Source organism: Podospora bellae-mahoneyi, chromosome 2, assembly GCF_035222275.1.
Source record: "Podospora bellae-mahoneyi strain CBS 112042 chromosome 2, whole genome shotgun sequence".
NCBI classification, from domain to species: Eukaryota; Fungi; Ascomycota; class Sordariomycetes; order Sordariales; family Podosporaceae; genus Podospora; species Podospora bellae-mahoneyi.
Window position 1 is genome coordinate 1,304,989 of NC_085881.1, and position 11,034 is coordinate 1,316,022.

At 52.2% G+C, this 11,034-nt stretch overlaps 4 protein-coding genes and 1 non-coding gene across 5 annotated transcripts; 2 read left to right on the forward strand and 3 right to left on the reverse strand.

The window, feature by feature from the left end:
• The first annotated feature begins 2,380 nt into the window (after window positions 1-2,380).
• QC761_0033800 lies at window positions 2,381-2,451 on the forward strand. Its single transcript has one exon. It is a non-coding gene; the product is annotated as a tRNA-OTHER (tRNA).
• A 734-nt stretch (window positions 2,452-3,185) lies between these two features.
• Window positions 3,186-4,517, reverse strand: QC761_202610 (uncharacterized protein; the record flags this gene model as incomplete). The annotated part of the gene is made up of 1 exon (XM_062875988.1): window positions 3,186-4,517. The coding sequence occupies one exon, from the start codon at window positions 4,515-4,517 to the stop codon at window positions 3,186-3,188; it is 1,332 nt and encodes a 443-aa protein (XP_062734539.1).
• A 1,128-nt stretch (window positions 4,518-5,645) lies between these two features.
• naa20 (N-alpha-acetyltransferase 20) lies at window positions 5,646-6,567 on the reverse strand. Its single transcript, XM_062875989.1, has 2 exons — window positions 6,334-6,567; window positions 5,646-6,277 (listed from the first exon to the last, which is right to left on the reverse strand). Exons 1-2 carry the CDS (start codon window positions 6,500-6,502, stop codon window positions 5,874-5,876), a joined length of 573 nt encoding a protein of 190 aa, XP_062734540.1. The 5' UTR covers window positions 6,503-6,567; the 3' UTR covers window positions 5,646-5,873.
• Window positions 6,568-6,811: 244 nt separating this feature from the next.
• QC761_202630 (uncharacterized protein) lies at window positions 6,812-9,181 on the forward strand. Its single transcript, XM_062875990.1, has 2 exons — window positions 6,812-8,336; window positions 8,404-9,181. The coding sequence occupies exons 1-2, from the start codon at window positions 7,588-7,590 to the stop codon at window positions 8,918-8,920; spliced, it is 1,266 nt and encodes a 421-aa protein (XP_062734541.1). The 5' UTR covers window positions 6,812-7,587; the 3' UTR covers window positions 8,921-9,181.
• Window positions 9,182-9,386: 205 nt separating this feature from the next.
• PRS5_1 (ribose-phosphate pyrophosphokinase) lies at window positions 9,387-10,820 on the reverse strand (the record flags this gene model as incomplete). The annotated part of the gene is made up of 1 exon (XM_062875992.1): window positions 9,387-10,820. One exon carries the CDS (start codon window positions 10,818-10,820, stop codon window positions 9,387-9,389), a length of 1,434 nt encoding a protein of 477 aa, XP_062734542.1.
• Between the last annotated feature and the right edge of the window lie 214 nt (window positions 10,821-11,034).

Genomic DNA, 11,034 nt, shown 5'->3' on the forward strand with positions numbered 1-11,034 from the left:
GGCCTCGTTCTGGACCCCGACTACCACCTGAATTGCCGGACAGGCCGGGCTTCCGGGGAAGTAGGGAGGAGGTTCTTGTCCAACACATCATCCGCAAAGGCTGACACTGCAACGGTTGAGTCCGGCAAGCGCGAAAACGAACTGGAACTTGGGAACTTTTGATTCAGAATATGCCAGAGGATTGAGTATGTACTACACATCCATTCTGACAATTCTCGTCAACCCGAGTGGCTGGATCGACGAAGAGGAGGAGTCGACGAGCCTGTTTCCCCTCTGGGCTTTCTAGTCTCGGTTGGACATTCCTTATCTGATCAGTCTTGCTGGGTAGTACTTCTCCTCGGGAAAGGGAGAGGTAAAGGCTATGTGAGTACAAAGCGATGCGCACCAGAGAATCCAGGTCGAAGACGGTCTCCAGTGCCCAACACTCGGGGCCTATGCAAACAACACGTTCGAAGAGTGCTGATGCTGTCATACTCCTGGGATGCTCACCTTCCTAGATGTACTCTGAGTTGTACATTGCCTTGGTGGCAATTTACTAGCCCTCAAATGTGAGGGACAAAACCGCTATTGGCCTACTGCTGGATGTTTGTTCGTCTCTTGCCGATGTCAGGCGGAGTTTATGTCCACGAATCAAGTGCAGAACACGAGGGGATTCTGTCGCTGTCAGCAAGGAGCATGATAATCAGAAGTTGAAGATATGTAAAGAGACGCAACATGAAGAAGGCGTGATTGTAGAATGCGGTAGCAACGAGGAAGCTTGCACCCGCGCACTTCTTCGCCCTTATGGAAGTGAGAACCACTCGAATCTTTGTTCTACGACGACACCACATCAGCCCGCCACCATATCAAGATTCACCACCTTGCAGTGAGTTGTGCCGTTGCGCCCGATGAGCCGCTGTCGTTTGTGCAGCAACGGCATGAGCACCGCGTTGGCACCAGCTGCCATGCGTATACTGAAGTCAAGATCTCCAGACAGTCGCCGCGGTACTGAAGGACACTTGGGAGATAGTGTACACCACCAAGCTTGGGATGAGAGAGACTGGAAGGTATCGGTATCACGCCAGGACAGAGAAATGACTCAAAATCCTACCCATAAGGCACCTCCTACCGACTCTACGGACGGCAGATGATACCTGACATTCTGGTCTCTCGGATCATGACGCCGGTTCCGCGGTCTGAGCTTGAGAAAGGTGCAAGTATCCGAAGAAGCCTTGCTGTCTTTGCATGATATGGATACTAGGGACCAATTAGAAGGCGCTGGCCGAATGGAAAACGACCTTTCAAAACGGTGGGATATCGCTATATTGGTGAGCAGTGATAAGATAGTCTGGCGTAATCGCTTACAAACGCTGATGGGGGAGTATTTATGGCGTTGTGCTGATGTTTGGTGGTCTGTAATAAGATGAATAGGGGTGAAGTTCACAAAAGTGGATTGGTTGGCTGTCGTTGCTCGAGCAAGTTTGGTTGCACTTTGCTGCTTCAGCTGTGCTGGGTAAATCAATTGTCGAGACTGTCCCAAAAGGGCAGTATGCCGAACGTCTTAATAGCTTCGTGGCAGCTGAGAATTGAGGACGGCGCGATTTTGTGGCCATGAGTTGGTGATGGGTTGAGTGCCGATTGCTGATGATCGTGGTAGATGAAGGGAAGGGAGGCCACTGATGGATGGGCCGGTGCTGATCGCAGCAAGGCTTCAGAGAACCTCGACAAACTAGAAGATTGCAAAAAGAGAGCTGCGAGGTAGGGTGTGAAAGCAAGACGAGAGGTACTTTTCGGAGATGTTGGGGTGTGCTGTGTCCAGGTTCTCGACCTCAATGGTACAGCCTGGAGACCCTACGGAGAGAGGTCAAGGAAAGGAAAGGCATCGACACGGGATCGCTCTTGCTTTCTTGCTCTGAAGCTACCTCACTCCTTCCAGCAAACTTCTCATTGCTTGGAAAGTGAGGCCTACAACGCATCTTCCTGTGCATCCGCCCAGCTTCTCTTAAGTGACGGAAGGAGCGTTCATCAATGGATGAAAATGCGTTGGCACCTTCCGCTGAGGCAGCCTCGCTCCTTCCCATGCTTGATGGCATCGCCGGCACACCTGGAAGTGAGGCCTTGAACCCACCTTCCCTCTTGAATGTTAGGGCCTTAGGATAATCTCAGATTTATATCTTTAGAGAATCTCAGCACCTCATCTATCACTGTTGCCATTTAGTGTGCAATGCTCAACTGGACCAAATGACCCTGCATTCTTGCCAGGCCATGTAAAAGAGATGTAACTGGGAGATGGTGGTCAAAACCATAGAGGTCCAGTCAGCTCGAGATTTGATGTCTGTCAAGACAAGGCAAAAAGAACAGACGCTCTCAACGCTTATCCCTGAGAAAATTAAACGCTGTGTGGCGGGCCAGGAGTCCAACCTGGGTCTTCGCTCTAACTCGGGAGTGTAATAACCGCTATACTACCACGCCACGGAAACGCTTTTTGGAAATTGGAACCATATACTGGGACTGGGTTGAGTCTTGCGAAGTGGGTTTTAGGTTCTGTTGGTGTGGAAAATGGGGCGTGGTGGCGTCGAGATATCTAAGTCATTGTAAACCCTAGATTGGTATGCTCCGAAGAGCCACTCAACCGCCATGATCTTGAAGAATTTAAAGCAGTCTCTTTTCACCTGACCACAAGACTAGAGAAGATGACGAATTAATGTAAACCTGAGCTCTGTGTGAGTGAGATATCTTCGTAGGGCATGGGGTAATGGCAGGATATCTCTGTGTTTCAACATCCGTCTGTCTTTCCTTCATGCTCGACATCTCACTGTCATTGACCGCGCGCTTGCTCTTTTCTTACAGTTAATCAGTTATTACTCTCGGTATATTAGTTCTTCGACTCTATTTGCCTAATCGTTTATCGTCACTCTACCTCTTTCCCTTTTGCAGAACTCCATTACTCCTGATCCTAAAATCAGAAACCATAACCTCACCCATCACTCCTGAATCATCACAACCACATAGTACACACTCAATATATCTTCATCCCGCCTCCAACCTCATCCAATCTTAACCCATTCTCCCAACATCACCCCATCTTTCACACCATACATAGCCCTCCCTCCCCCCTCATAACCCCAAACATTTATTCACATAAGTCATAACCATCATCATAACACCAACCCCCCAAAAAAAAAAAATTGCATCTTACTCACCACTTACCCCATCCCAAACCCCTTCCCCTCCCAAGTCTCCCTCGTACTAACCCCCCCCCTCACCCCAAACCTCTCCCCCCCAAACCCAAACCTCGCCAACCCCTTCCTACACTGCCACCGAACCCAATACTCCCAATCCAGCCCCGCAACCCTAGGCACCATCCCGCTCCCAAATAACCCATTCTCCACCACCACCAAGCTCTCCACCGAATCCAACACCAGCGCCCCCCTCGAGCTCATGAACCCCCCCGCGTTCTGCCCAGCCAGGCAGACATGCCTGACAAGCCTCATATCCGGCGTCAGCCTGATCAAATTCTTCCCAGAGGTTGACGACATGACCTCATTCGACAAACCAATGACGTCGGTCGAAAGATCAACGTAGATCCTCGGCTGGGGGTGTCCACGTGGAGCAAGTCCGAGACGATACCTCTTGAGCGCGGCAAGTCGCGATTCGGAGCAGACAGACAGTAGTACCGGGGGAGGTGTGCTGCAGGTGAAGATGTTGGATTTGGAAGAGGGGTAGGAGGACGAGGTGGTGGCGAAGGAGTATTTCTCCCCTTCACGAGACGAAAAAGATCTACCCCTGGCGAGACGAGTGGTGCTGGTGGTGGTGGTGGTGTCTCTTCTTGGACGGGATGAAAACTTGTGCAGCCAATCGCCTGTGAGGTTGGAGATGTGATTGTTTTGCTTGGGGAGCTGGAGGAGCATGATGCGTGATTTGGGGAGCGCTTCGGCCCAGATTTGCTGTCTGAGTTCGGCGGGGAGGAGGCGAAATTTGGGAAAGGTTGTTGGGGATCCTCTGGGTAGGGGGCGGAGGAGGGAGGAGGAATGGATTGGGATAAGGGAAGAGGAGGGGTGGTCTGGGTTGAGGGTCCAGAGGCGGCGCTCTTCAGATTGTTCTTGGCAGGCTTCTTGACATAACCGGGCGTAGGACCGGATTCGCTCGCTGAACCAGCCGCAGAGGATGGATACTTTGAGGAAGAGCCGGATCCAGTAGCAGTCGGAGCTGCTGCTGTTGTCCAGCATGGAGGGGTCCCGCTGCTCGGGGAGGGTGGTGGTGGTGGTGATGATTGTGGTGCTGGAGGGGTCAAAGGTGGGTGTCCAGGAGGAGAGGGTGGCGAGGCCGTAGAGGGGGTCCAGCATTTTTGCGGGTAGTGGTGTTGTTGTGGTTGTTACGAGCGGAAGATCACCAAGGAGGGTGATCGATACCGCGGAGGGGACCGTAGTCGATACCGGGCAGAGACTCAGCCTGTAGAACGATGAGGACAAGAGTACAGATGAGCACGATGATGACAAAATTTGTGCTGTTTCTTGGCCGAGGTGGTGGTCTATCATATACCCGGAAAGTAATCAGTCCGCACCATGATCGAATGTCTGTCAGTACCAGCTTGACAAGCACGGCTGCCCCTTTTGTAATTCCTGCGAAACCTCCGCTCGTGGGAGCAGAGAGTCCAAAGCTATTTCCTTGCGCTGTGATAGTCAGTGCCCATGCAGGTGAACTCCATCAACCACGTGGATGGCCGCCGCTATCGTGTGCTAATGTACTCCAGAATTTGGAGAAGATGGTTTCTTTGCTCGTTCACAGTTTCCAAAGCTGGGTAGAGGCGCGCTAGAGGGATCAAACAGGCGCCGTTGAAGGACCATTGGGTCTGGGCCGAGTGATGCATAAGGTTTGATGGCACGAGCGGACGTCTTGAGGCAGGCTGGGAAAGCTAGAGAGAGAATTGGGTGTACTGTATGTGAGTACATCGGCCGTGATATCTTGTCGGCCATCGGGGAATTGCCTGATTCCGACATAGAAGAAGGGGCATCGCCGGAAATCTGGCAGATTGCTTGCGTAGGCAGTGCTCGAGTGTGGCCCAAGTGTATATCGCACGACCCTAATGCGAGTGCTGGTGAATCCAAGGGCCTGGTTGGACTAAGTATGCAAACCCCAAACCCAGACCTAGCACATCTCGATCTCGAAGAGATACTTGTTCGATTTCCCTGAGCTGCTTGTTGCAAGGTCTGTCGAGGCATCCATAAAGACTTTTGGACCTCGAGTTGCACCAAAGCAGAGAGCTGGGCGAAGTGCTCATTTGAATTATTGACTTTCTGATATCTGGCTTGAAAAGTTCAACATACCGATGATCAAGAATCTCTTCCACTCAGAGTCCTAGTTTGCCATCTGCGAAATCGAAGATTTTCTTAAGGGCAGCGCCACGACATTGCCTGTGTGTTATAATCCACCGAAGCACATCAGGAAAAGTTACACAAAGACCGAAAGCTGCATTGGCTTGGGAAGCTCCAGCTGTTTCTTACATTCGCATGTATGCAAGGGCTTCTGATAAAACTTCATTGCATTCCTCTCTCTCTCTCTCTCTCTCTCTCTCTCTCTCTCTCTCTCTCTCTCTCTCTCTCTCTCTCTCTCTCTCTCTCTCTCTCTCTCTCTCTCTCTCTCTCTCTCTCTCTCTCTCTCTCTCTCTCTCTCTCTCGTGTGACTGCTACTACATCTCATCCACCACGCGATGTTAATTCGGGAACATTTAGGGCGGCATAAATGAGGAAACGTTGTTTCTCGAATGCCGACAGCGAGTCCTCGGTGGTAATGTTGGGTATCATGGCTTGCTCGTGAGCTTTCGTCAAAGAGCCCAATCCTTTGGATAAGATCGAGGTATGGCGTGGTGATATGCTGTGGCATAATCTCAGACCTCACCACACGTCGGTTGGGTCAACCTCATGCTTCTCCCCATCAGCCCTGATGTGCTCTTTTTTGACATCTCTCTTCAATGGTTTTCGCATATCGTAGGCATCCTCGCTGGCCTGAGTGGGGTCGGTTGAATGGTCGCCATAGTACTCCTTGACCACCCTGAAAATACTGTAGCCCATACTTTCATAGAATTTGATGGCCTTGTAGTTTGTCTTGCGAACAAACAAGTCGACGAACCAGGCGTTTCCGGCATCACCAGCGGCCTCGAGCTGCTCTGTAAGGAGCTTGCCGATACCAAGACGGCGAGCCTCAGGGGCCACGGTGACGGCTGTGATGTGGGCGTGCCAAGGAAGATAATGCTCTGAGAATTTGTAGACGTCAGGAGACGACTCGAGCTTTCCCATTACTAAGCATTTTTTCAGTATCAAGTCAGATTCAAACTGTGTACGTGGTGCAACTCACTGTATCCGATAATGTTTCCATTCTCGTCTTCAGCAACCTGGAAGAGTGATGGCCATTTTGCGTAATACTGAAGATAGAAGGACAGTTCATATGTCTCTGTGAGAGGATCCAGGTTGCATTTTGATAGCTTGTTCAGGTCGTCAGGCCTGAACCGGCGAAAGTTGGCCATGACTGTCGAGGTTTGTGAAATTTGAGCTTCGACAGATGGTGGGGAGCTTTGATGTTGAAGGCGTCAAAGTTGACAATGGCTGGGCAGTTTATAATCCAACGTTCAGTGACCTACTAACAGTATTCTGCGTGACTCACCTGGAAGTCTGTTAGGCCAGCTGAACGCCCAAAGGGGAAAATAACGACTTTTGATTGGCTGTTGGGGCTGTCCTGCAGCATCCCGCAACACCCGCACGCACTGTGGCACAAGCCCCTGGCGACGTCTTGTCAGGTACCTACCTCGCCTGAGTCAAAGGAGAGATTGATGAAACTTGAGCTTGGCTGCTGCTATCATCGACTTCATTTCAAGCACTTTGGTTTCTGATATCGCAATTGTTACCGCTTCAGCATCCAGGGTATCCCTCCTGCACCCACAAAAAACTGCCCAAGCAAAAACCAATGCCGGAGCCCGTTTCCTGCCAGAAATAGAGTACCTTGGTTCTTAACACTCACACCGCTGATATCAGGCTCACCAAGATAGCGATTACGTACCGATCTCGGACCACCGACATCCTACAATCCCACGAACCCCCGGCACCCTTCCCCTCGTCAGCACTCGGCCGACGGCAGACAGAACCAAAATTTATGCGACCTTTCTGAGAAGCAGATTTGGACGTGAAGCAGCTACGAGGAGTTCATGCGAAGCTCCTCTCATCAGCTGTCCCTTGACAAAACGCCGAACACCTGACCTCCATAGGTATTAAGCACTACTTTTTGCCCAACGACGAGTCCACCGAACAGCCTACTGGGCCCGCACGACCCCAACTATAGACCACGCATTTTGATATAGAATACTTTGTGTCATCCTCCCGGATTTTCCTTCCAGCAGTCGGAAAGCGAACTTTGAGGAACTCTTCCTGTCACTGTTGAGGCAACCCATTTCAGACTTAATCGTATCGAAACACTGGCTGCGGGGACAAGCAATCGATAGCAACGTCTGATAGCACAAGCCCAGACCGACATTACGATCAGCTTCACCCTGCTCGGTCATAACCGCAACTCCAGACTCCCAAAGCGCGCAATCTCGCGCGCAGATAGTCTTCCAAAATGGCGTCGTACACACCGCGCCATTCCCGGCATCCATCTCTCGACCTCAGCCAAACCACTTCGTACTCTCCCTCCCGCGAGCGCCGCCAGTCCAAAGCCTCCTCCTTCGCCGACCGCCCCGGGACACCCCTCCGTAACGGTTTCGCCTCGTCTGATATGGATTTGGGAATGATGAACGGTGATGGCGGCGGCAACGGCCTTGGCAACCTGGCCGACGAGTTGGCCGGGCTTGACGATGACTACGATGACTATGACGACTACGACGAGGATGTCCCGGAGGGAGAGTACGACGACGACAACGAGCTACAGAAAAGCCAGATAACCACCCGCGGAAACAGCCCACACAAAACACCGGGAACTAATTTCGAGGATACGGATGACACAGACCTGGACCAGAAAGGTGGCCAGCAGGTGCGGGATAGCGGTGTCGATATAGAGCACAGCCCATCACGAGGAAGCAGTCTCCCACACAGGTTGAGGAATAACAGTCTGGGCGTACCCTCGCCCAGCGGGAAGCACGGGCACAGGAGAAAAGGCAGCGCATATGACGGCAGTGAATATGGCAGCGAGAGCGACCTCGACAATGGCGGGATGCCACCACGCTTAATAGAGAAAATGGATGAGGTGGAAAGTCTGGCGAGACGGGGGACAGAGAAGACGGGAGGGCCGTTGGATGGGACATTTCAGAGGGTTACTGAAGGGCTGCGGGATTTGGGCAGTCAAGCGGGTGTGGAGGGTGGTGCCACTAGGTATTTTCTTCCCAATCATCCTCCGACCTGGATATTTTCAAACGCTAACAATGCTCTTTTTCACCAGGTTAATAACCGCCCATTCGGCTGTGACAACTCACCTGAGCCATCAAAACAGACAAATGCACAACCTCTCCTTCCCGCTCTTGTCGCCCCTGGTAGCACCACCAGATCCGGAGGCTATCGAAGAGCTGTTGCCGATGCTCATCAGTCTTTCGGAACTCATGCCGCGGCCTTCGACAACCGCTCTCCAGTCATTATCCTCGCTTCACAGCCTGACGACGGATCTGGTGAATACGCTCAACTATCTGAGCGACACGATTCACATGTCAAGGCAAACCACCAATATTGCCACAAGAAGGTTAAAGTCGGCAAAAGATCTCGTGGCGGAGATCAAGCATGATGAGGAGCTGAGAGAGGAAGGGGAGAGGTGGCTAGCAAAGGGGAAGTGGGGTGAGAGATTAGAGCGAAGGGAATGTGCGAATGTGTGTGGTGAAGTAGTGGGCGGGTTTGAGAAGGTATGTGAAGGCTGGAGGGAGAGGTTGGTGGAGTTGGCCAGAGCAGAAGAGATGGGTCAAGCTTAAATTTGAGGCAAGATTCTGACATGTTTGCGGTGTTGTTGTGTTTGTTTAAGGGAAGACATTTCACGGGAGGGGGAGGGGAGGGTTGGTTTGGATTTTATGCATATATTGGTTTGGTTGGGTTTTGGTTTGGCTGGGTGTGTGGGTAGGTTGGTTGGTTCATGGCGGCAAGTACTTAGACAGATATCGGATTCCCACAAGTGGACATTACATACTTATATATACAGGAGACAAAAACGTATTTACGTACCCTTTTTGCTACGGGGTCTTTCTCTCCAAAGTCGATGTTAGACCCGTGAAACCATGACGGGAGAATTCTTTTGCTCGAGAACAAATATTCCAAGCACATCCAACCTCGTACACAAGGATCCAATGTTTTTTCTCGTACCAAAATGGGTATCATCATCTTTCCAATTTCCCTAAATCAACCCAGCTTTTCCAACCCAGCCCTTCTTCTCGAGTTGCCGCACTATAACATCCCTTCCCCCTCAAACAAACCAGCAAGGCTCTCCCCAAAGTGCACCCTCCTAACCGCCTCCCCAAACACGCCGCTCACATCCAGCACCTCGACCTTGCCACACCTCCTCAAATGCGCCGTCTGGTCAACCGTGTTGGTCACCACCACCTTGTCGAGGGCGCTACTCTCGATCCGCTCCAGCGCATCCCCCGAGAAAACCCCATGCGTAACCACAGCCACCACCCTCTCAGCCCCCTCCCGTTTCAACAGCTTGGCCGCTCTGGTGATGGTATTCCCCGTGTCAACCAAGTCATCAATCAACAAGCACGTCCGTCCTTTTACCTCCCCCACAAGCATCATTGTCGCTTTGGCGCTCTTCTTCCCGGGAATGAACTTGGGGTGTCGCCTCTCTTTGTGGATCAGGGCGAATGGGAGGTTCAACACGTCTGCGATGGCGGTGGCGCGCTTTGCCCCGCCTGCGTCGGGGGAGATGATTGTTACGGAATTGGTGGTGGGGAGGATGTGCTGGGAGATGTATTTGCACAAAAAGGGGCGGGCGTGGAGGTTGTCGACGGGGATGTCGAAGAAGCCTTGGTAGGTTTGCTCGTGGAGGTCGCAGGTTAGGATGCGGTCTGCGCCTGAGCAAGTTAGGAGGTCGGCGACCAGGGAGCCGGATTGGGCCATCCATTGTTTGTAGTTTGGTTTGGGGGGGTGGAGGGAGAGCATGAGGGAGGGGTTTTCGTAGTCGTGGGTTGTAAATTGCCCCGGGGGAGGTGGTGGGAAGGTGTTGTTGTTGTTGTTGTTGTTGTTGCCTGTTCCGTAGGTGATGAGTTGTAAAGGGGGGGTTTGGATTCCGGAGGGGGTGCCGCCTCGGTATCCCACTCCTCCGGTGTTGTTATTGCTGTTGGTTACTCGACCGACGACATCGGCCATGTCTAACCCTTTGCTGCCCAACCCTGCTGTGCGAGCTATATTTGGGTGGGGGGTGACGGGGACGCTTTCAAAGGTGTACGCTTCTGCTTTCCCAGATCCCGCTTTTCCCTCGCCGTCTACCACCATTCCTTTATCCCCACGAAGCGGTGCCCCTGCCTTGGAGAAAGCCAGGTCGGGCTGTCGACTGTATGGAAACAGTGGCAACACGGCTGTTACCCTCCTTGCGCTCCCGCCTTTGCACGCCGCGATCATGATGCAGACTTCCATGAGGTAGTCATTGACTTTGTAGTTTGGATCCTCCCCCACGCCAAACGATTGGATGATGTAGACGTCTTTCCCTCGGACGGAGTCTTGGATTTCGCAGCGGGACTCGCCAGAGGAGAACTTGCAGAGGATGCGCTCGGAGGGGGAGATGGAGAGGTAGTTGCAGATAGAGAGGGCGAGGGAGATGTGGGAGTTGCCTGAGAGGATGGAGATGTTGCGGACCATGTTGGAGGAGGTTTTGCGTGTCATGTAAGAAGGTAGGTAGTGTTGTTGGTTCTGGAGGTGAGAAAGGGCGATGATGGGAGCCAGCCCATTGCTTTGTCAAGGTGAAGCTCAAACACGGCGGCGGCGACGATGTCAGGGGTTGATATGTGGCGTAAAGTGTGATCTGACAATTGGGCACCCACAACAACACCCTCTTCTTCCGCTTGTTGTATTGTCCCTCCCTCACACCGAATACTGT

What these genes read in the sequence shown, in the direction of transcription:
- naa20 (XM_062875989.1), bottom strand. Translation starts at nt 6,502, where the DNA reads ATGGCCAACTTTCGCCGGTTCAGGCCTGACGACCTGAACAAGCTATCA. An exon ending in TGGAAACATTATCGGATACA is followed by an intron (nt 6,278 to 6,333) that starts GTGAGTTGCACC and finishes AAAAATGCTTAG; the next exon opens with TAATGGGAAAGCTCGAGTCG.
- QC761_202630 (XM_062875990.1), top strand. Translation starts at nt 7,588, where the DNA reads ATGGCGTCGTACACACCGCGCCATTCCCGGCATCCATCTCTCGACCTC. An exon ending in GTGGAGGGTGGTGCCACTAG is followed by an intron (nt 8,337 to 8,403) that starts GTATTTTCTTCC and finishes CTTTTTCACCAG; the next exon opens with GTTAATAACCGCCCATTCGG.